The sequence below is a fragment of the Mustela nigripes genome, chromosome 13 (assembly GCF_022355385.1).
Source record: "Mustela nigripes isolate SB6536 chromosome 13, MUSNIG.SB6536, whole genome shotgun sequence".
Taxonomy (NCBI): Eukaryota; Metazoa; Chordata; class Mammalia; order Carnivora; family Mustelidae; genus Mustela; species Mustela nigripes.
The window spans coordinates 3150439-3176156 of NC_081569.1; the positions used below are offsets into that span (position 1 = coordinate 3150439).

A 25718-nucleotide genomic window follows, 5' to 3' on the forward strand; every position below is an offset into this window, starting at 1 on the left:
TGGTATATATCATTCTCTGATTGCCTTATTTCATTATATTTTTATTACTATGATTATATAATTATAATAACCATTCTTATATAATATATTATAACTACATATTATTATATATACAACCTCTTGCTCCATCCATGTTGTTGTAAATGGCAAGATTTCATTCTTTTTTATGGCTGAGTAATAATCCATTGTGTATACACACCACATCCTCCATATCCACTCATCTACAGATGGACATTTGGTTTGCTTCCATATGTTGGCTATTGTAAATAATGCTACAACAAAGGGTGCATATTTCTTTTCAAATCTGTGTTTTTCATTTTCTTTGGGTAAATATACAGTATGGAATTACTAGATCCCATGGTAATTCTATTTTTAATTTTTTGAGGAACGGCCATACTCTTTTCCACTGTGGCTGCACCAACGTGCATTCCCACATCAGCCACAGAGACATTTTTCTAGATATGTCTCCTCTGGCAAGGGAAACGAAAACAAAATTAGACTACTGGGACTGTAACAACAACAAAAAAGCCTTTTGCAGAGCAAAGGAAACCATCAACAAAACAAAAAGGGGATCTACTTAATAATAGAAGATATTTGCAAATGATATAATCAGTAAGAGGTTTATTCCAAAATATATAAAGAACTTACACAACTCAACAATAAAAAAAGAAATAATCCAATTAAATATGGGTACAGGACCTGAATAGACATTTTTTTCTGGAAAAGACATAAGATGGCTGACACAATGAAAAGATGCTCAACATGACTAATCATCAGGGAAATGCAAATGAAAATCACAGTGAGATATCACTTTACCTGTCAGAATGGCTAAAATCAAAACACAAGAAAGAACAGGTATTGGCAAGGATGTGAAGACAAAGGAACCTTCAAGCACTGTTGGTGAGATTTTATTTTTTAAACCAGTTTAGGTTCACAGAGGAAGGTTCAGAGAGCTCCTGCATGCTTCCTGCCCTGCATATGCATAGCTTCCCCCATTATCAACATCCCCAACTAGAGTGGTACCTTTGGGGCAATTGGTGATTCTGTAACAACACATCATGATCACCCAAAGTCCACAGATGATGGTTAATTCTGGATGTTGAACATCCAGTAGGCTTGAACAAATGTATAACAACATGTATCCAGCATTACAGTATCACACGGAGTATTTTCACTGCCATAAAAATCCTCTGTGCTTTGCCTATTCATTCCTTCCCCATCCTAACACCTGGAAACCACAGTCTCCAGAGTTTCATCTTTTCCAAACTGTCGTATGGTGGGAATCACAGTATACAGCCCTTCCAAAATGGCTTCTTTCACTTAGGGATATGTATTTAAGGTTCCGCCATGTCTTTCCATTGCTTAATAGCTCACTTCTTTCTGGCAATAAATCATATTCCATTGTCTGGATGGACATGGTTTTATTTATCCATTTACCTACTAAGGGCATCTTAGTTGCTTCCCTGTTTTGGCAACCATGAATAAGTTCTCAACCCCTTTGGGTACATGCCAAGGGGCGCAACTGCTGGCTTGTGTGGTAAGAGTATTAAACATACTGTTTACTACTCTTGTTTAAGAGTACTCTTGTTTAAACTACCTTCCAAGGTGGCTGCACCAGTTTGCTGTCCCACCAGCAACGAACGAGAGCTCCTGCTGTTCCATATCCTCACCAGCCTGTGCTGTGGTCAGTGTTCCAGATTTCGGCCCTCTAATAGACACGTAGTGGTAACTCTTTGTTTACTTTGCATTTCTTTGATGACGACATACAACGTGCACTGTCTTTCCATATGTTTGTTCTTCATCTCTATATCTTCCTTGGCACAGTGCCTATAAAGGGCTCTGGCCCATTTTTAAATTAAGCTGTCCATTTTCTCATCATTAAACTTTAACAGATCTTTCTTTATTCCTTTGTCAGATATGTCTTTTGCAAATATTTTCTCCCAGTCTGAGGTTTGTCTTCTCATTCTCTTGACATTGCCTTACACAGAGCAGAAGGGCTTAATTTTAATGAAGTGTCTTTGGTTGTGTATCTAAAAAGTCATTGCCGTTGCCACACTTGAGGTCATCTGTGTTTTAGCCTATGTTATCTTCTAGACTTTTATAGTTTGGTGGTTTACATTTAGGTCTATGATCCATTTTGAGTTAACTCTTATGAGTGATGCAAATCTGTGTCTAAATTCTTTTTTTTTTTTTTCGCACATAAATCTCTAGTTGTTCTAGCACCATATGTTGAAGAGACTATATTTGCTCCATTTTGTTGCCCTTGCTTCTTTGTCAACATCACTTCACTATATGGGAGTCTATTTCTGGGCTCTTTATTCTGTTCCATTGACCTATTTGTCTGTTTTTTCACCAGTACCATATTGTCTTGATTACTGTAGCTTTACAGTAAGTCTAGACATCAGATAGTGTCAGTCCTCCAACTTTGTCCTTCTCCTTCAATACTGTGTTGACTGACCGGGGTCTGTTTTCCACATAAATTTTAGAATCCATTTGTCAATATCTTACATAATAACTTTCTGGGATTTTGATTGGGATTACATTGAATCTATAGACCAGGTTTGGAGGAACTGACATCTTGACAATACTGAGTCTTTCTATCCATGGACATGGAATATCTCTTCATTCAGCCTTATGATTTTTAAAAAAGAGTTACGTTCTATTTTGCCTGGCATTTCTAGGGTTTCTTTTTCCTAATTAACTTAAATCTTTTACTTAAAAATAATTATAAATCGCATGCATTTGTAAGAAATAATGAAGAGATCCCATACACACTTGACCTTATTTCCTTCAATGGCAACATCTTGCAAATGACAGAATCAGGATGCTGATAATACAGTCAAAATACAGAACATTTGTCTCACCACAAGAATTCCTCAAGTTGCCTTTACAGCTGTACCTTCTTTTTTTTTTTTTTTTTTTTTACAATTTCTTAGTCTTTATTCCTTTCTGATGTTCCAGCCTTTGAGAGACCATTTGCTTGGTGGTTAGTAGCTGCCAACATGAATTTAAACTTTTTTTTAAATTAATTTATTTATTTTCAGCATAACAGTATTCATGTACCTTCTTTCTTTTCACTCACCTCCTCCTTAATGCTTGGCAACTACTAATCTATTCTCTAATTGTTTAATTTTTGTCATTTTTACATGCAACTGATAAATCGTTAAGCTCTATATCTGAAATTAAGTATGTACTATATCATGGCTAATTGAATTAAAAGAATATTACATAGTTTGTAACATTTGGAGAGTTTTTTTTTTTTTTTTACCTCTGTAATTTCTGTGTTGATTCATTCTGGTTGTTCCACGTATCAGTGGTTCTTTTCCTTTTACTGCTATGCAACATTCCATGGTATGGAAAATGTGGCATTCATGCCACAGCTTAACTATTCACTCACCAAAGAGCGTCTGAGTCATCTTCACTTTTTGGAAATTACGAGTAAAGCTGCTATAAACATTCACATATACATTTTGGTGTGAACACAGTATTTATTCCATTTCTGTGGTATAAAAGCCCAGGAGTACAACTGTTAGATTGTATGTTTACTTTTTTAGAGAGACGGTCTGTTTTTCAGAGTGACTATACCATTGTACGTTCCCACTGGCAATAGATGAGTGATCTAGTTTCTCTGCATCCTTGCCAGTGTTTCATACTGTCACGATTTTTTTTTTAAGATTTTATTTATTTATCTGACAGAGAGAGAGAGAGAGATCACAAGTAAGCAGAGAGACAGGCAGAGGGAGAAGCAGGGTCCCTGCAGAACAGGAAGCCCGATGCAGGGCTCGATCCCAGGACCCTGAAACCGTGACCTGAGCTAAAAGCAGAAGCTTAAGCCACTGAGTCACCCAGCCACCCCAGTCATGATATTTTTTTAAGCCAAGCTAAGTATGTAATGATATTTCATGATTGTTTTAATTCACATTTCCCTAATACATAGTGATGGTAAGCATCTTATTTTTATTTTTTTATAAACATATAATGTATTTTTATCCCCAGGGGTACAGGTCTGTGAATCACCAGGTTTATACACTTCACAGCACTCACCATAGCCCATACCCTCCCCAGTGTCCATAACCCCACCACCCTCTCCCTATCCCCCTCCCCCCAGCAACCCTCAGTTTGTTTTGTGAGATTAAGAGTCTCTTATGGTTTGTCCCCCTTCCGATCCCATCTTGTCTCATTTATGGTAAGCATCTTTTAATGTGCTCATTCATCATACATTCTTCTTCTTTAGTGAAACATCTGTTTATGTCTTTTGTTCGTTTACTAACTGGATTGTCTGGTTTTTAATCACTGATTTTTAAGGTTTCTTAATTTAGATACTAGTCCTTTGTCAGATATGTGGTTTGCAAATATTTTCTCCCACTGATCTATGTGTCTCTCCCTCTGCCAATACCATAGCTTTGATTAGTAGCTATATAGTAAGACTTTATATCAGATAGACTGATTCCTCCTCTTCCATTCTTTTTTTTTTTTTTTTCAAAATTGTTTAAGCTATTCCAGGGCTTATGCCTTCCCATACACATTTTAGAACAATGCTATTTTAGAATAATTATTTTAGAATAATCTACAAAAAAATATTGCTGGCATTTTGAGAGAAATTGGGTTAAATCTATAAATTCATCTGGGGAGAACTGACCTCTTGTGTTGACTTGTCCAATCCATGAACGTACTGTACTTGTCTCCATTAATTTAAATCTTTGATTTCTCTCGTCAGCACTTTGCAGGGCTCAGCATACAAGTTCTATAAATGTTTTGTTAGATATACACCTAAGTATTTAACTTTTTTCGAGTAATTGTAAATCGTATTTTATTTTTCATTTCAGTTTCTATGTGCACATCACTAGTAAGAGAAATAAAATAAATTTCTGAATGTTATTTTTCATCCTTGCTAAACTCACTTTTTTAGTTCTTGGGTTATTTTGTAGATTCCTTGGGATTTTCTACATTTGACAAATAAAGACAGTTTTGTTTCATCTTTTGGATTGATACGTCTTTTATTTTCTTCCCTGACCGCAGTGGGTTGAACCAGAGTGGTGAAAATACACTTCTTTGCCTTGTTACAGATCTTAAGGAGAAAGTATACAGTCTTTCACCATAACTATAACATATAACGTTAACTACGGATTTTTAGATATTTTTATCAAGCTGAGCAAGTTCCCTTCCATTCCTATTTTTCTGAGAGTTCCTTATCATGAATAGGTGTTGACCTTTCTCAGAAAATTTTTATGCATCAATTGATATGATCCTATGAAATTTTTCTTCTTTAGCTTGATAACTGAGTAGATTACAGTGACCGACTTTCAAATACTGAACCAGCCTCACATCCCTGAAATCAACCCCACTAGGTCATAGTGTAGAACTCCTCTTATATATTTCTGAATATTATATCATAACATCTTATTCATAATTTTTACATCTATATTTATGTGGAATATTGTCTGTAGTTTTATTTTTTGTAGAGTTTTTATTTGGTTTTGATATCAGACTAATACTATATGCATAAAATTAATTTAGAAGTATTCTCTCCTCTTCTGTTTTCTGGAAAAAAATTGTTTGGAATTGGCACAAATTCTCCTTAAATACTTGGTGGAATTCACCAGTGAAACAATCTTGGCCTGGAAATTGTTTGGGGGTCAAGAGTTTTTAGATTATGAATTCAATTTCCATAGTAGTTACAGAACTATGTATCTACTTCATATTAAGGATATGTTTGGATTTCACAGACCAAAGAAAGAAAGTCCAAAGACAGCAGTGGGGAATTTTTAAAAGCAATTCAATTTGCTCTGCAGAATTCACAAAAGGCTCTAGGAGAGGCACATGAGATATTTCTGGAAATGGGATAAAATTGGGGCCAAAAACAGTAAAATTGGTTGAAAGTCTGCCTAAGGAGCAGTTAAGACTCCCGGCTCCCTTTCCTTACTTTGGCAAAACACTGCACACTATTATCTAAAGAGGGTAAAACAAAAAGTCTCCAGACTGAGAGATAACATGGTTCAATTAAGGGAAAAGTTACTGAAAATGGGGATTAAATTTTTTAAAATTCACATATTTAGAGCTGAGACCCTAGCTTTCAGCCCTACTCGGTTTTTAGACCATTGGAATCCAAAGATCCTTGTCTGACAAGTCAAAGCAGCCTGAAATAAAACACCTAGAACATCATCCAGCAATGAGATAAACCAACCGCACCCCTACAATCAAGATTACAACTCTTGTTCTTAAATACGAACATACACAGATCATCAGAAATCTTAGAAAAGTCTCTTACATGAAACCTAATGACAAACATGAAATGAAAAACAGCATTTTGGAAGGAACTAGGACTATAGGAGGAAAAGAAAACTTCCTCCCCAGAAAGCCTGTTTATATGTTTGGACATAAAAGAAAATATACTGCATCTGGAGAACAGGGACAGAATGCTATTTTTTTAATTCAAGGAATAAAAAAAATCTCAGAAAAAGAAAATAGAGAGAAATACACACCACACACATACACACACACACACACTACATACACATATATTTAGACTATTTAGAATATATATATATATATATATATATAGAGAGAGAGAGAGAGAGAGAGAGAGAGTGTATGTATTTAGCAAGCTGGAAAATAACAGTTTAGGTAAATTTCCCAGAAAATCGGGCAAATGGACAAAGAGAAGAAAATAAAGTCTAGTATCTGAATAATAAGAGTTTCAACAAAATAAAACAGAGAAAAATGAAGAGAAGAAATCATCAAAGAAATAAGTCTTAAAGGAATGAATTTTCACAGTGGAAGAGCACGTGGTAAGTATAAGTCAGTAGATGAGAACAGACTCACAACAAGACACAGCATTATGAAATTTCAGAAAAATGGGAGCAGATAAATGCTTTTATATACATCCAGAGAGGAGGGAAAAAGAGTAGGAAATCAGAATGCCTTCAGATTTTATAGTAACAGCACTCTGTCGGAAGACAGTGAAACTGGAGGACAAAAGCCTTTGAGTTTCTAAGGGAAAATCATTTTCCATACAATTCTGTACCTGGAAAACCATCCTTCCACTTTGGAATAAAATCAAGACATTTTCAGATATCCAGGAAGCTCCTGGAAAAAAATGTATTTCATAAAAGGAAGAGGAAGTTAAGAAAAAAAAAAAAAAAAAGAGCAGTGATTAGGGACCAGGCGGTCGAACCCTGGAGAGAGGTAAATGACCCACACAGGATGAGGGAGAGATGAGACTCAGGATGCCCTGATTCCTGGCTTGAGAGCAATTAGCAGGCTGTCTGGAATTCTCCAGGAGAGAAGTCTAAGAGAAGATGAAAGAGAATGAAAATTAGAAAAATTTTTGAAAATTAGAACAGCTCATTTTTTTTTTTTTGAATTAGTGATAAACATGTAGAAAATGATGAAAGCAAGCAAACCCATGAAGAGCCAATTATGGATTCTAGAGGAAAGGAAAATATACTCAGGAAAGGAAAAATAATCATACTCTATTACATGACTCAGCTGTGAGTAGTATAAGGATCACAGTCGTAATAATTTAAACATTGAACCGTGGTCTGGCCAAAGTTGCGTGTGACCCCAGGATGAGGAACTGAAGTGAGAGAGAGAGTGTGTTTGCATGTATGCGTGTGTGCAGCACAGCTGCAGTCAGGGAATGAGAGATGTGAGAGCTTGCTAAAATCCTCGTCTCCCAAAGTATAAATCTGATAGATAATGTTTACAACTGAACAACCAAGAAGTTGCAATGTAAGCTTTAGAAATTCAGAATAAATATGAAAACAATCAGTCACCCTTAAGGAATGAAATGATGACAAGTAGGGGATCCGCACACTTGTTTTTCTCCTCAAGCCTCATTGAGCTATTTGGCTCTTTAAACTATATACATGTACACCTTTAAAAATAAGTAAATAAACATGCAAAAACTTTTAAAAAATCTTACTGTAAAAAAATCCATATTTCCCAATTTAGCTTTCAATATTCTTCACAAAATGGCCAACACTTAACCCACCCCATGGACGTATACTATAGTTAAGTAGGTATCTCTTTTATCAACTCCAGGATTTATTAATTCATGTGTTTATTTATAAAATAAAATTTACCTAATTTCCAACGTTTGTCAGTAGTAACACTGAACATAAAGAGATGAAAGACACAGTCTATGCCACCAAAATTTGGTCTCAGTTGTGGAAACAAAAATAAAACAACATGGTGAAATAAACAGTCTTATAGAAATATTCACAAGATCCCATGGAAACATGGAAGAGTGGCACATAACCTAGTAAAGGGCGAGAACTGCCAACAAATGCTTAAAGGAAGAAATGAGGATTCAGCAGAGTTTTCAAGGTCAACTACGTGCCAACCAGAAAAAGGGGGAAAGACCACTTTAGTCAGAAGGAAGAGCACTGACCAAAAAACACAAGTTGATAGTGAGCTCACATTCAATGACCCATTCAGTTAACACTGTTTGGGTCCGAATCCCATGTTAAATACTATGTTAGACATTGGAGTGGTGATGGTGATGTCTTTGACCCTTCCCTAAAAGGACTCTTATTTTGCCAACAATATAAAAAGCACAACAGATGAACATCAAAGTTACACCAAGGTGTCAAGACAGGTTTCCTAAATGAGGGTGACCTTGCACAATCAGTAAGAATTAGCCAGATATCATACTAAGAAAAAAAAAAAGACTCAAATGCATGCAAGATACAGTGTAGATGATTGAGACAGTAGACAGAAATGGGTCAGGTTCAACCTGAAGGAAAGAATGTAAGGTAAGAAATATGCCATAGGAGCATTTTAAAACTTCATTAGAAGTCAATAAGTTGACTCTCTCTCTCTCTCTCTCTCTCACACACACACACACACACACACAAATTCAAGTGGCAAGGGTCTTTAAAAATCACCCCCAAATATACAAAAAGATAAAAGAGATGAAAGTGATTGGAGAGAACACAACAGAAGCAGAAGGCAGGTGGAAGTAACGGATGTTCGTGAGGCCCAGAACAAAGGGGCAAGAGCCAACAGCAAATGATACAATAGAAGAAAAATTTTCCTACAATAAATAAGGATCTAAATTTGCTCAACCAAAAAATGGGTGCTATGTGCCAGGGAGAAATAAATTTTAAAAGACTGAGAGCTAGACACGACCTTACAGAATTCTTGACTTGATGAAGAAAAAAAAAAATTAAGTCTTCCATAGGCTTCCAGACAGAACAAATAGGTTATCTACACACGAACAACAACAACAAAAAAATTCAAACTGGCCTATTGGCTCTGTGGGCAGCCACAGTGTAGACCGAACGTGACGGAAAAAGAACCTCTGGAGAGGTTCTTGAGAAGGAAAATCTCTGTCTCAGGAATGTTATTCCTAAATAAGCCATTCACTGTTTACGTGTGAAGGCAAGAGAAAGACATTTTCAGATGTACAAGGGCTCATAAAGTATAAGACCCACAGCTTTTTCCTGAAATTAAAAAGGCCATAAAGCCCTGTTGCTTGAAGTGTGGTCTATGGACAAGCAGCATTGACATCACCTGGGAATTTGTTAGAACTGAAAGCTCTTGGGCCCCAATCCAGACCTACTGAATCAAAGTTTATATTTTAACAAGATCCCTAGGTGATTCATATGCACATGAAAATTCCAGAAGCACAGCTCAAAACCTATCCCTGCCAACAAAGTGATTCAAAATGAAGAATTAAGGAGACCGATAATGAGCACAGGAATCATGGATGTGCACACACATGCACACGCACACACACACACACACACACACACACACACAGTGAAGTTTCAACATGGGTCTGAAATAGGATTACAAAAGAAAAGACAGAAAGGAAAATGCCGCTGCCAATTAGCTGAACATAAAATCTCAAACAATGATAATAACAAAACCCAAGAAGCGGAAGTGAAGAGGAAAAGCGTAAAACATTCATTCTCTCGCACTGGAGATATCAGAAGAAACTATTTCAGCATTGCTATGGGCATTGATAGCTATAAAGTAATTATTAGAATATGGCTTTTGAACATCTTCAATTTAATTGTCAGTTAAAAAAAAAAACCCAGATCATATATATAATTTCCAAATGGCCAGAGGTAAAACTTCAGAGAAAAACATAAAAGAAAAAAAGAAGATTTTAAATAGAAATAGTAATCTGGACACTGACGTTGAACTCCCTCCCCCATACAAACGCATACTGAAATGATCAACAAGGCACGTTAATAAGTGGACATCTCTGTATCATACTTAGAAAGCCAAAGAGGTTAGACACAAGCCAAGAACTTTGAGATACAGTGTAAGCAAGTCTGAATTAAAGGGGGTGTAGAAATATACGACTCCCTGCACACAGAAAGGAAGGCTGCCTTGGAAGGAGGCAAAGAGATCCATAGGAGAACCTTCCTATACCCGGTAAATTAAAGTGGACGCAATTCCCAGCTATTAAGAAGAGCATGGGGTTGGCCAGCATAAGACAAAAATGTGAAGGCACATATGATCCCACTGGTTGCGGGTCCCTGTAAAATCTCAGTGCCTACAGCGGCTCTGGCACTCTAGAAGGGTTACATATGGGATAGGTAATGCCAAAACTACCTCAAATAAAGGAAAGCCACAAAAATCATAGAAAAGAAATTTGTCCAGCAGAAAGGCAAATTTCTTCCCATGAATGCCTTCTACTGTGCTTCCTGATGGTCTCCCAGTATGGAGATGCTGACCCCAGAGCTGCAGTAGACCCAGACAAGTGCTTCCCACCCAGTCAGAGGACACTTCTTCCACGGAGATCCAGAACTGGATTAACAAGGGACTTGACCAAATACTGACTCTAATCCAGACCCCTGGTATTTGGAGTATAGGGACTTGGAGATACACACACACACACACTTTTTTTTAAGGTTTATTTATTTATTTGGAAGAGAGACAGCAGAGGGGAGGGGGAGAATAGAGAGAGAGTCTTAAGCAGACTCCATGCTAAGTGCAAAGCCCAACATGGAGTTTGAACCCACAACCCTGAGATCATGACCTGAGCTGAAACCAAGAGTCAGATGTTTAGCTAACCATGCCACCCAAGCACCCCATGTATATATGTATTTTTAAAAATTAGGTTTTATTGCTTAAATGGAAGCTTCGACCATCAACTATTTGCAGCCAAGTCTTTCCTAATACATGTGTTTTGGGCTATAAACTTGCCTGTAAGGATGGATGAAGTTACATCTTCCAAGTATTGATATAGATGATCCCTCTCTTTCTGACAACGCTTCTTTAGTTTCTACTCTGACACCAGCATAGCATCCCCAATTTCCTTTCATTTTGTGTCATATGTCATAGCTTCTTCCTATGATTTTCAGATGTTCTTAACATTTGTCTCTAGTAAACAGTGTATGATTTTTGTTTTATCCTCTAACAAACTTTATCTTTTAACTGGACTACCTAGTCCATATACATCTAATGTAACAACTGATCTATCTAGTGGTTCACAACTACCATTTTAACGTTTCTTTTCTATTTGTCGCACTCACTCTACTTCCATTTCCTCTCCTAGAGTTTTCTCCTTTGTGAGTTATTTGGAATCAACCAAGTATTTTTATCATTATTCTACTTCTCTCTATGATAGCTGGTTGTTATAGAATTTCTTATTATGCTTTTAACGGTAACCCTAAAAATGACAACACGCATCCCTGACTTGGAAAAATCAAAGGTAAATTAGTTACTTCTATGGTTTTCCAGGTAATTCAAAAACATTAGATCATTTTAACTCCATTCGCTCCCTTCCCAAATTTCATGCCATGGTTTCCCTCTCTTTTAATTTTACATACACTTAAATCCTGCAAATCTTACTATTACTGCTCTAAGTGGTTCAGAGTCACTTACACTTCTGTTCTCAGTTGCTCTTCTTTTCCTCCTGCGTTTCCATCCTCTATATGGGGACATTTTTCCTCTACCTGAAGAAATCCCCTTAGCACTTCTTTGAACACTGTTCAGGTAGCAAAGAGTTCTGAAGTTTTTGTTTGTCTAAAAACATCTTTATTTCACCTTCACATATGAAGGCTATTTTTCCATACAATAGGCAGAAAATTCTATTGTAATAGTTATTTTCATTCAATATATTCAACAGTTCATTTCATTATCTTCTAATGAGAATTTACCATTCAATGTTATTTTTGCTCCTTTGGAGATAATAGATCTTTTCTCTCTAGCTTCTCTTAAGATTTTGCTATAATGTGGTTATGTGTACTCACTCTCTTTGGGGTTTGCAAAGCTTCTTGAATTTGTAGCTTAACATCTCCATAGCAGTAACTTTTAGAAGTTTTGGAAAATTCTGGGCTACTATCTCTTCAAATAGTGCTTCTACTCTATTTCCTATCTCCTTTCCTTTTAGGAGTCCAGTTGCACATGATTTAGACATTTTCATTATTCTATTTCCTGTGTTTTTCCCCTCTATAATTTACCCAGGATAGTTCTACAAACCTCTCCTACTATTTCTAATCTGCTGTGAACATTATCTATTTAGTTCTTAATTTTAGCTATCACAGGCTTCTGTTCTCAAATTTCCATTTGACTCTACTTTATGAATTCCAGTCCTCTGGTAAAATCCTACATTTTGTCATATTTATTACAGGGTTTTTGTTGTTGTTGTTGTTTTCCACATGTAGATCTAATAGCTCCAGGACCTTTTTCTATTGTCTTTTTTTCTTCTTGATCCTGTCTCATGGTAAGACTGGTAATGTTTTATTAAATTATGGGAATGATCTACGAAAATTGGTATAATCTCAAGTTGATGTCATCTTCCTCCAGGGTATTTTAGGGTTTTCTTCTTTTAAAGCTTCCTGGAGGCGGCTGGAATAACAACACATTTTATCACTCAAAGTAGAGTTAAGCTCATTCAAAACTGGGTTTCAGTCTTAATAACATCTAGTCTATTTAGGACTTTTTTTTTTTTTAGATTTTATTTATTTATTTGACAGAGAGAAATCACAAGTAGATGGAGAGGCAGGCAGAGAGAGAGAGAGAAGCAGGCTCTCCGCCGAGCAGAGAGCCCAATGCGGGACTTGATCCCAGGACTCTGAGATCATGACCCAAGCCGAAGGCAGCGGCTCAACCCACTGAGCCACCCAGGCGCCCCTAGGACTTTTTTTTTTAACCTTTCTCCTAGCGTATAGTCCATCAGGAATACCAGTGTATCACTTGAGGTGTCTCCAGGGCTTTGAACCCCAATTTTTATGTTCCAGGACCATGAGAACACCAAAAAATCTGCTTAGCTTCTCAGCCTCTTTGAAACTGCTTCCTCCTTGGCTTCTCTGCCTCTCACTGCTTAAGAATTAGTGAGTGCCTGGATAAAAAGTATAGCTCTGATCAAATCACTTTTCCGCATATTGCTTCCTTCAGTGATCTTAGAATCTCAGGTTCTGAGTCCATGACTATATTTACTTCTCAAATTTCTGGTTCCAGTTGCCCATCAGTGAGCTGTTAATATCTGCAATCATTTTTATTAATCCAAAGCCAAGTGAGACAAACAAGAGCAAAAGAGTGGGTTTTCATAAAACCAAATGAATTCAATTTAAAGACAGGTTTTTAAATCCAAGAGTACACCCTACCTTTAGACATTGAAATGACAAGATTCTGATTCTAATTCTTTTTTGAAAAGTCTGTGATGGTAGACCACAGTCAAGTTGTTTGTTCATATTTATTTGTGTCCTTATTTGGCTAAATAAAAAAGTTGACAGCCTATATTAATTCCAAATATGCCCTTTAAAAAAAACTTTTACTAGCTTTGAGTTTTGAAAGTCTGAGAACCAGATTCTTTGCCCTGGCTCACAAATCTACCTTTTTCTTCAATTTTGGCCCATTCTGCTATCTCCCTTGTCTGGGGTTCTCTTGGCATAAAAGCCTCTTTTCATTTCCTGCTCTAGCACCTTTATGTATGCTGCTCCCACTCTCTGAATTCTTTGTTGCATAACCCTCTCCTATAAGAACTATGAGGGCAGGCTCTGTGTTAAATTCATAATTGTTAAACTTCTTGCATATCTTAAGGCACCAAAACGCCCTGGTGAGAAGGTATTTGCAAGTGACATATCAGATAAAGGGTTATCATCCAGAATACATGAAGAAATTACACAACTCAACACACACACACACACACACACACACACACACACAAAACCCAAATAATCCAATTAAAAATGGGCAGAAGACATGAAGAGACATTTCTCCAAAGATGACCTACAGATGGCCAACAGACACATTAAAGATGCCCAGTATCACTCATCATCATCAGGGAAACGCAAATCAAAACCACAATGAGATATGACATCATACCTGTCAGAATGGCTAAAATTAAAAACAAAACAAAAAAAAACAAGTGTTGGCAAAGGATGTGGACAAAAAAGAACCCTCATGCACTGTTGGCAGGAATGCAAACTGGTACAACCACTGTGGAAAACAGTATGAAGATTCTTTTAAAAACTTAAAATAGAACTACCAAGAGATCCAGTCATTCCATACTGGGTATTAACCCAAAGAAAATGAAAACATTAATTTAAAAAGATGTATGCACCCCTGTGTTTGTTGCAGCATTATTTACAACAGCCAAATTATGGAAGCAGCCCAAGTGCCCACAATAGATAAATGGATAGAGAAGATGTGTTCGCAGAAGAGTATAACTTGGCCATGAAAAAGAATGAAATCTTGCCATTTGCAACAATATGGATGGATCTAGAAAATATAATGCCAAGTGCAGTAAGTCAGAGAAAAACAAATCCATTTAAGAGACAACACAAAGAAAACCAAGAAAGCAAACCAAGAAACAGACTCTTAAGTATAGAGAACAAACTGATGGTCACCAGAAAGGAGGTGAGTGGGGTCATGGGTGGGGGAAAGAAGTGAAGTGGATTGAGAGTGCAGTTATAATGGTGAGGACCGAAGAGTATACAGATCTGCTGAGTCACTTTACTATGCCCCTGAAACTAACCTAATACTGTCCTTTACTGGAAGGTAGATGATAGGTAGATGATAGATAGATAATAGAAGACTGATTGATTTTTAAAAGGATCTGGTGCTGAAGACCTCTCATGGAGGATTGCAAAGAGGAAGGATTTCTGAAGAGTTCTTTGAGAAGTGTGTGCTATGCTCCTACTTTCCACTCTGCCCCACCAAGAACAAAGAAAGTGATGATGGCTTCAATCTGCTAACCCCAGACCAAGGGGATGAAATTTAGGGGTACCCCCTTAAGGAGTTCAACCCATGTCTCCTGCAGTTGGTTAGTGGCTAATTCATACCTCAGCAATTTAAAGACGGGGAAATTGGTCATGATACCTGTGTGTGAAGAGTAAGTCTTACCACACTGATTCCCAGCACTTCAAGAGTCTGCTTAGCAAAGCTCACAGGAGGGTTTCTGGTGAGCCAGAGGTGGGCCACAGGCAAGTCAGGCAGCACAGCGCTATCTTGGGAACCTGCCAAGATGGCCACTGAGGGTTGATGAGACATCAACAAGGGGACCCCCGCAGTGTGCCTACTTGTCCAGGAGCTGAGGGAGCAACAGCATTGCCAAGACAGGACTGTGAACAGCACATCTCAAGGGCACTGCTGGCAAGACATGCCAAGAGACTGGGAGAAAAGAGGAAACTGCCTCAGAGAAATGTATCAGAGGGATCATAGCAGAAGGAGATAGCTTTAAACGTCTGCCAAACCACAGGGCACCGAGACATGCTCTCCGATGTCAAGGCAGACCTCCTCCTCCTGTTGTTCTCATCATGCCCAAATTTCCCTTCCTGAATAGGTGCAGAAAAGACAGAAGAAGCTTAGCAACTTCCCTTCCTTCTCCGAAGTGTTTAATGATCAGCTGGCCCCAGTTAGGAGAGAGAAGATGCACGCTCACCACATTCACACACACACACACACACACATGCACACACACACTAAAATAGATCACTTAGCAAAATTATACTCCAGACAAAATCAAAGTCATTTTTTAATTAGCAAAATAACCAATAAATATGTAAGCATTTGGGTTGTATGACAGAACGATGAAAGTGGTCACTCATAGTCTTCAATATATTCCTCTGGTTCTTTTTAACAAATACAAGTGTATACTATTAAAAAAAAAAAAGACAGCCATTTGTATGTCTTTATTGGAGAAGTGTCTGCCATATCTTCTGCCCATTTTTTGATATGATTGTCTGTTTTGTGTGTGTTGAGTTTGAGGAGTTCATTATAGATCCTGGATATCAACCTTTTGTCTGTACTGTCATTGGCAAATATCTTCTCCCATTCCGTGGGTTGCCTCTTTGTTTTCTTGACTGTTTCTTTTGCTGTGCAGAAGCTTTTGATTTTGATGAAGTCCCAAAAGTTCATCTTCGCTTTTGTTTCCTTTGCCTTTGGAGACATATCTTGAAAGAAGTTGCTGTGGCTGATAGCGAAGAGATTACTGCCTATGTTCTCCTCTAGGATTCTGATGGATTCCTGTCTCACATTGAGGTCTTTTACCCATTTTGAGCTTATCTTTGTGTACGGTGTAAGAGAATGGTCGAGTTTCATTCTTCTACATATGTTCATCATCACTAGCCATCAGGGAGATTCAAATTAAAACTACATTGAGATATCACCTTACACCAGTTAGAATGGCCAAAATTAGCAAGACAGGAAACAACATGTGTTGGAGAGGATGTGGAGAAAGGGGAACCCTCTTACACTGTTGGTGGGAATGCAAGTTGGTGCAGCCTCTTTGGAGAACAGTGTGGAGATTCCTCAAGAAATTAAAAATAGAAATTCCCTATGACCTTGCCACTGCACTCCTGGGTATTTACCCCAAAGATAGAGATGTCGTGAAAAGAAGGGCCATCTGTACCCCAATGTTTATAGCAGCAATGGCCATGGTCGCCAAACTGTGGAAAGAACCAAGATGCCCTTCAACGGATGAATGGATAAGGAAGATGTAGTCCATATACACTATGGAGTATTGTGCCTCCATCAGAAAGGACGAATACCCAACTTTTGTAGCAACATGGACGGGATTGGAGGAGAAATGAGTGAAATAAGTCAAGCAGAGAGAGTCAATTATCATATGGTTTCACTTATTTGTGGAGCATAACAAAAAGCATGGAGGACATGGGGAGTTAGAGAGAAGGGGGTTGGGGTAAATTGGAAGGGGAGGTGAATCATGAGAGACTATGGACTCTGAAAAACAATCTGAGGGGTTTGAAGTGGCGGGGGGTTGGGAGGTCAGGGTACCAGGTGGTGGGTATTATAGAGGGCACGGATTGCATGGAGCACTGGGTGTGGTGAAAAAATAATGATACTGTTATGCTGAAAATAAATAAATGAAAAATAAATAAATAAAGCTGCTACCAAAAAAAAAAAAAAGACAAACACGAATGAACCACATTCCTTTTCCAACTGAATCCCACCACTGATTGCAAATCATTCACACTCCTCAGATCTGGAGGTGATAGAGTAGTGCCAAAGTCCTACCTTCTGGGCACCAGACTCTACGCTGGAAACTTCTCCCCCAAGGGACTGAACAGCAGAGGGAAAAAAATCCTATTCCACACATGAGAAGCCCCTCCCTGACCCTTGCCCATAGGCACCTGGTCCTCCTACTGTAGGCCTCAATGGGATAGAGACATGCCGGTACAGCATCACATCCTGTCATCCTTCCACACAGTGTGACACAGGAGTAACAGGGTCTTCGCTTCCTCCCCAAGGTAATGGTACTGGGGAAGCAGGTACACCACTTTGTGCAAGACTAATCCCTGGGTTCAGTTCTGCAACCATTCGCGTAGAGCCCAGTGCTGGGAGTTAGAGCTCAGCCTGGGGTAATGACACCAACAGCACCTCCAACAGCCTCCCCTGCTGTCCTGCAGTGAACCAAGGGTCCTCCCTTGCAAGGCCACATGACGATCTCCCATCTGACCTGCCATGCACGGTCTCAAGGAAACTGGAAGGTATATGTAGTCACTCTTAAATATCCCATAGAACAGCGACATCAACAAATCCCGACATGAGCTAAACAAAATGTGTTCTCCCTGCATTTCTGATCTACACCTTGACACCATCCAGGGCAAATCAACTTACCCTTTTGCTTTTCAATATCCCATATCTGAAGACACCTGCCATGATCCTGGTGCCTTCCTTTGGTCCAGAACCGGGACACCAGGTTCCATCAACCTGGGGCTCTGTCTTACCTGACAGCTGAGGTGAATCCTTTGCTGGGATTTAAATGGTCCTACAAAGGATTACCTTAAATTGTCCCAAAAACAATGATGAGTGTGAGCTCATCATAACAAACTAATGGATTTTTTTGAAGGAGCCAATCTTACGTTTTAACACGTTATGTAATATAAGCATACCTAAGGTGTGAAAACAGAATGTACATTGCCTTCTTAATTGATCGGTTGCTCAGAGAAAGTGAAAAAACTGAGATGACTTAGGGCTAGAATTCAGAAGACTTGAGCCATTATCCCTAGTCTGGACAATCTGGGGCGAGTGACTTAACATGCCTGCCTTCCCTCCCGCAAAGCTTAAAGTGTCGAGTGCCCCAGGCTCCTTTGAGCTGGGAGTCTCAGGTGGATGGACTATGGCCTCTCTCATGAAAATGGGGCCAGTGCTATTTAATATGGTACCATGAGGATGACTGATGTTTATATACAGCAGATGTCATATTACCGCCCTACCGCTTCCTTCTGAAGCCAAGAAGCAAGCTGTTCCCCAGCCCCAACCTTCAAAGGCACTGACATCCGCAGAGAAGAGCCATAAGACCACCACTCACCTCCCAGTCAAGCACCTCCGCAGAGAGTATGAAGCCCCTCCCCCGCAGGTCCTAGAGCAGTCACTCCAGCTGCCCCAAGCATCCCAGTTGCTGTCCTTCTCTTCATCAGAATGCATGTTTCTTGAGGTCTAGAATGTGAAAAAACACAGTAAGTTAAGACACATATGCTAGAATCATCCTAACATTTTTCCAGTTTTTTCTAGTCTTATTCTAAGTTGTTCACAGAGAGAAAGTTGCCTAAAAGTGCTTTGCTTTGGAATGGCTACATTAAACACACACATGTGCGCGCGCACACACACACACACACACACACACACTCACACACACACACACACACGACAGTTGTATATGGAAACTAGTGACACATGAGTACCCTTCCTATGAAGGTTTTGTCCAGGCAGCTTCTAAGCTCAGTTGTAACTCTGAAATTTTATCATTCTAAAATTTAAATAGACAAAGTTATGTTTTATAACCAACACAGCAGGGTCCCCAACTTGTACCTAAGACTTCTCGCCACTGAAATCCTGCCTTGCCCTTCTGTTAGGCAGATAGGCGCTCGCTCCAAGGAAATTATTTTGCATGAGGATTTGTGAAATCTCCTGAAATGGGCCCCATCCCAAGAAAACAATGTAACTAAAGCCTTGGGAATCCAAGAAAATAGAGAAGCGTCCACTAATTAAACCAAATAACTAATTTGGTTTAATTAGTGTTCTGAAATGGCCACCATTGACTTATGTTGGGATACTCTAGAGAAAAGAGGAGGACATGTATAAGTTAAAAATACATAGACAGGGCGCCTGAGTGGCTCAGTGGGTTAAAGCCTCTACCTTCGGCTCAGGTCATGATCTCAGAGTCCTGGGATCAAGCCCCTCATCGGGCTCTCTGCTTAGTGAGGAGCCTGCTTCCCCTCCCTCTCTGCCTAACTCTCTGCCCACTTGTGATCCCTGTCTGTCAAATAAATAAAATCTTTAAAAATAAATAAATAAATAAAAATAAAAATATATAGACATATGTAGGTGTAGATATGAGAAGAAATGATGTGTCTTACTTACATAAAGTTACGAAACTTCACAAAGGGGCCTAGAGTAGGCTCCATTGAATAAATGGAGAAACGTACATAGTCCTAAGTGGGTAGACCTGAAACTATAAAATGTTACTTCTCTCCAAACTAATCTATAAATTTATAACAACTCCAAGATCCCCAAAGGAATTTTTACTGAACCGGACAAAATGATTCCGAAGTTCATCTGGTGGAGTAAGTCTACAGGAGCCAATAAAAAACTGGAAAAGAAGGGAAATTGCCTCAATTAAGAGTAGAGAGTTGGCATTGTGATAAGTACTGAAAATCTATTAAATTTTTTTTAAAAAGAAGAGTCCAGAAACAGACCCAAGTATAAGGAGGTAAGATGGAACCACAAGTCAGAGTGATGAATGTTTATAAAAACAAAACAAAAACCAGGATGGCTGGGTGGCTCAGCTAGCTAAGCATTCGACTCCGGGTTTTGGCTTAGGTCATGATCTCACAGTCATGAGATGAAGCCCAAGGTCATCGAGCTCTATGTCCAGTGTGGAGTCTGCTTGTGATTCTCCCTCTGCCCCTTCCCACTGAAATAAATTAATTAAAAAAAAAAAGAGGGCTTTTTCAGAAAATACACCAAAATGATTTCCAGATACACTGGAAATTTTTATTAAAAGCACTGAGACTCTAAAATAGTAGAAAAATTATAGATAAACAGTCTATAGACTTGACCGAGGCAAGACTGTCCTAGACAGGTCAACAAAGTAAGCAATGAACTTTGGAACACACACACATACAAAAAAAATAAAATTTAAAAAAAATATTTTTTAAGCCAAGAACTTTTCTAAAAATTGTGAGCAATAAAACACTTATTTCTATACGGGGGGGAGGGGGGTAGAAGCTATAAAGGAAAAGACTAGATTTCCATTAAATTTCCACTTTATTTACATTAAAACAAAAATGCCCAAGGCATTTGCAATCTCTTCATCCTTTGGATAAAGGTGCAGGTATGTGAGTGTATACGCAAAAGCATACCGCAAGGACAAGCATAGGGGTTGGAAGGGTCAAGCTGCCTCTGAGAACAGAGGATGTGGGACTCGGAGCAGACACTGTCCACAACAAAGGGATACCAGCTGAATGTCATATAGCCCCTTCACCCTCATAAAAGATCTGAAGCTGATACGACGAAGCATTCTATCTGATGAACCCATGGGGTGCTGTAATGGGTGTTAGTTTTATCTGAACTTGCATTTTTTGGGCATCTTTCTCAAAAACAATTTTTTTTTTTGAAGAAGGAGGTAAAAGGCAATCCTTAGAACACAGGGGAAGACTGCATCATTTTCATATAGGTAACTGTGTAAGTACATGGAGAAAGGAGTGAGTTAACTTAAAACGTTCGCCATGGCGACTTCCAGGTTCGAAGACTCTGAGTGATTTTATCTTCTTTTGTTTTTGTTTCTCTGCATTTTTTCAAACAATTTTTTTCTTTAAAGCAAATGCTGTCATACTTGAATTTAACATTTGTAAGCAAGCAAAGACAGACCACATTGATGCAGAGAAAAGTTCAAGTCAGAGAGAATTTAACAGGGAAGCTGTAAGTCAGAGAACAGGAACGTTTATGAAGGAAACCCTAATACTAATAAAACCACAGTGAACAGCTGAACTAGATATTACATGGGCTTCCTTAAGCCCTTAGGCCATGTTATCTCATCTAACCCCCCAAAAATTATTTTTTAAATTAAGAGGGGGATCTGTAGAAAGGGCTTTCAAAAGTGAAATGGAATAATGAACCAAGGAGGGATTTTTCCAATCATTTCCACCCCAGACTCACGGGTCAGTGGGTTTCATGGCTTCTTGCCAAGCTACCTATTCATAACCCCGGGCACGGTCCTGCTCGAGGCAACACTTCGGGAATAGTCCAATGAAAAGAATGGAAAGGGTAAATATCTGGGAACTGATCAAATCTGTCATCAGGAACACGAGCTAATTAAACCCGTATTATTTACTGTTCTAATTAGATCACCGTTCAGTTCCATTTTCTACACTAAATGTCACCAAGTGGAACTGCATCCTGTGTATAACATAATGTAAAATAAAGTTCTAATTCATAAAACACACACACACATACATAAATAGCACTTTAATACATTCATCTGGACTTCTGGGCTGGTAAGTCCAAATAATTTAGGTAAACGTTTAAAATATACACAGCTGAAATTGATTTTTCATTTTGTCACCCGATCTACCGATAGGTTGAATGTGAAAAGTTGAAAAACATCATCATATATATTTTTAAATGAAAGTTGAGAGTTCCTTGCAATATTGCTTTAATTTGTTTTTATTCCCACTATCCCATCTGTTCGGTTTATAGTTAGAGTCGGATTTCTTTCCATAACTTCTCCACCTTTACTTACCAAAATAAAAAAAAAAAAAAAAAAGAAAAGAAAAGAAAAAAGAATCTTGATCTTAAAATAACTAAAATAATCATGTTGTAAATGTAGGCATTTGGTCTCTCTAGTTAGGTCAGTGAGATATTCGCCTCCCCTCCCCAAGAAAACAGAAAAAAACCGCATCTCAAGAGGGGTCCTCAAGTTCTTCTCCTGCCCTTGGCTGGGAAGATGATGGTGGGATTTTGCAGTCTTCAGCCGGTCTCCCCAGGCTCCTTCTCACGGATGCTTCTTCACCCAAAGAGCAGCAGTCTTATTCCCGACATGCACCCAGTTCTGGCCTCTCCCTCCGATGCCAGCAGCACGCGGCGAGCGCAGACAGTCAGAGAAAAGCTTCTTGGTGGCAGAAGAAAGCACCACTGGGGCGTTTCTGCACACGTATGTTCGTGTATTCCTCCTGATGGTGACACAGCAGCTCCTTCCTGGACCGGACCTCCTCCCAGGGCAGGGGACCGCCGGTCTCCATCAGCTTCTGCTTGAGAACCCTGCCAGAGCTTTCCCTTCAACTGTCCTAGCTTTTCCACAAATATTTACTCTGCACACACTTAAGTGTGCGCGTGTTTCATCTTAAAATGTCCTGTCCAGGATACAACACGGACCATGCACTGACCAACCCTCCAGGTTTCTTCCAATAAAATCTGAGTTTCTGAGTTTCCTCTTTCCTTCCTTCCTTCTCTCCCTCCCTTCCTTTTCAGACACACCATTTCTTGGATCCCATCACAGAGGCCGTATCGCGAAATGCTCAAAAGCTAAGCGGATACCCTGGATACATTTCTTAACCTTTCTAAAACTCACCTATAAAATGGAAATGACAACCCTCGCTGCAGGAGGATTGAACTAAAACAGCACACATGTAACAAATCACACCTCATCTCATAAATGTTATAAGCAAATGTCTCAATAAGGTCGAAATAGCGTCTTTTTCAAAGCAGGGACAGCAGAACCTGCTCGCTCCCACCTTCGCTTCTGCAGGACTTAACAGGAATCACTGCCGGATGTCCTCTTGTTGGCGTTGGCCCAGAGCGCTGTCTTATCAAAATGCATTTGAACCTGACCTGTCACCCACCTATGAGCCACTCTGCTCAGCTCTGCAACTTCCCTGGTCCGCCCAGGTCCCTGGTAAACATGCTGGACATAGCTCCCTAATTTTATGAAATTCCATTAATGCCTATTTCTGCCTTTTTTTTTTTTTTTTAAGTAGTAAGCAGACTGTAATGCCAAATCAGCAGCCAACTAATCAGACTTAGAATCTGGGGACACAGTTTAGAGTTACAATAAAAATAAGGAATAACACCCATCACCATCGTCCAGTGTTAGGGGCAGAAGAAGCTAGGGGAGGGAAGAAAGCAGCCATCCAGCAGCCCCGGTCCGGCCGGTGGGGCTATGTTCTTGAGCTGTGGGGTGGCAGGCAGCCTCCCAAGACAGGGCTAGTAGGCAGCCCCACTTCGGCCGGCCCCAGCCCTGAACTCCAGGGACCATGAAAGCTGGTGAATGGGTGTCAGCCTGATGGCTGGCCTGAAGGTAACTCTGAAGAGTCAACTTCTAGGCTTCGCAGCTGGGTACCACCGTTCCCGGTTGCCTCCTCACGGGCATCTCCATACGCTATCTTAACTAATTACGTGAATGCCATGTTATCAGTCCATTATACGTTACACATCAGAAATCCAGCAAACCCAGCCGCTGACCTATCGTCACAGGCAGCGGGCAATTTCCATCTTGGAAGGAACGCACCTGCTGCTGGGTTTCGCCTGACCACAACCTTCTCCGGGTATCTCACTGGGACTTCTTTTTCCCCTGTCTGTGTGGCAAGCAGAGCTACGCTTCTGTTTTTCAGAAGCATTTGGCTCTATCCAGGTGATGACACGAGGGGTACCCGTCCTTTGACGGATGCCCACGACCCAGACACACGTGTGAATTTCCCATACAGGAACAAAGACCAAGGGCTTCTGAAGTTCAAGAATCAGTGCTCGTGGAGGAGTGGCCTGGACGAGCCACCGGACAGCCAGTGACAGGTGCTGGAGGAGTGTGATGACAAAGAAGCAGCCTTCAGCCCTTGACCGTGACAGACACAGGGCCCCAGAGCAAGAAGCAGCTGACACAGAGGCACCTGCTACCTGGTTAAGAGAGCCTCCTCAGGGATGTGTGCTTTCCAAGGATGTGCCAGTTCTGCCGAAGGTGCCAGCGGACCCTCACCATCCCCAAGAGTCTCTCTCCCTCCGTGTGATCGCCGGTGGGGTCTCAGGCTTGGTTCATCGCTATTTTGTAACCATGTTAGAATCAGATGCTTTCCTAGTCTCTTCCCTTTGATTATCTATGGTTCCCACTTTTATACAACGAACATGTACCATTTATGCAATAAAACACCTAATAAAAGTTCTTTTTTTTTCAAGGGGGGAAAAATCCACTAGAAGAAAACCCATGGAAACACATTCAGAGAAGCAAAATGCACATCATGCTGTTTGTTTAAAACTATCAGGCTTGGGGCGGCTGGGTGGCTCAGTGGCTTAAAGCCTCTGCCTTCGGCTCAGGTCATGATCTCAGAGTCCTGGGATTGAGCCCCGCATCGGGCTCTCTGCTCAGAGGGAGCCTGCTTCCTCCTCCTCTCTCTGCCTGCTTCTCTGCCTACTTGTGATCTCTGCCTGTCAAATAAATAAATAAAAGCTTTAAAAAAAAACAAAACTATCAGGCTTAAAGATCTCTTAGGAAATCATATTTTCCTAAATGAAGCTCTAGCTGGGGAATATTTTTGGATGAAAAATTCAAAAAAGATATTGTTTACTCATTATATAACAGGACTGGAAAAAGCCAAGACTATTGTAGGAGTAACTGTGTTCATGATCTCATAAAGACTCAAGGACTCCTTGCCTTTCATGGATCCCCATGCATAAATCAAATCATAAAATATTTTCCTGACAAGTTCTTAAATCTGTGACTTATAATAAAGAGTACAGTTCTACCAGTCTTGCAAAAATGTTAATAATTAAACACAGATTTCACATATAAGGTCACTTATTGGAAATGCTATATTAATAGCTCCATATTAAAATCAACCCAAAATAAAATAAGTTCCACTGGGATATTACTTCCCAGACATCAAATAAATGTTCATTCCAATGTTACCACAGAGGTTATTTAAGGAGATCACAAACGACCCAGATTTTGTTAACAGTAAATACATTCTTTCAGGTTAATACGACCTTACAGCCTTTAACAACAACAAAAAATGTTTAAATGTATACACTGGATAAATGACATAAAAATGTCACTCAAACTGTCACACAGACTCGACAAGTTAATTCAACTGGAACATATTAAACACAGAACTAAAGATGTGCGTGAGGCACTAATGAGAGATGCTCTTTACCCCTGGATCTTTCTTCTCCCTTTCCAGTTCCTTTGATCCTCTACTGAAAAGTGCATACAGTTGTCCCTTTATCATGGGGATACATCCCAAGACCCCCCGTGGATGCCTCATACCACAGATAGTACCGAACACTATGTATATACATGATTTTTC

General features: G+C 39.4%; 1 protein-coding gene across 1 annotated transcript in view; it reads right to left on the bottom strand.

Moving 5' to 3' along the window:
- The window catches only part of ADAMTSL3 (ADAMTS like 3), a 340647-nt gene that overhangs the window by 216369 nt on the left and 98560 nt on the right, over positions 1-25718 (bottom strand). Inside the window, exons 4-5 of the mRNA XM_059371168.1 lie at positions 18737-18864; positions 15310-15364 (exon numbers count right to left, since the gene is read on the bottom strand). Coding sequence (XP_059227151.1) covers positions 15310-15364; positions 18737-18864 — 183 coding nt within the window. The remainder of the gene's footprint in view (positions 1-15309; positions 15365-18736; positions 18865-25718) is intronic.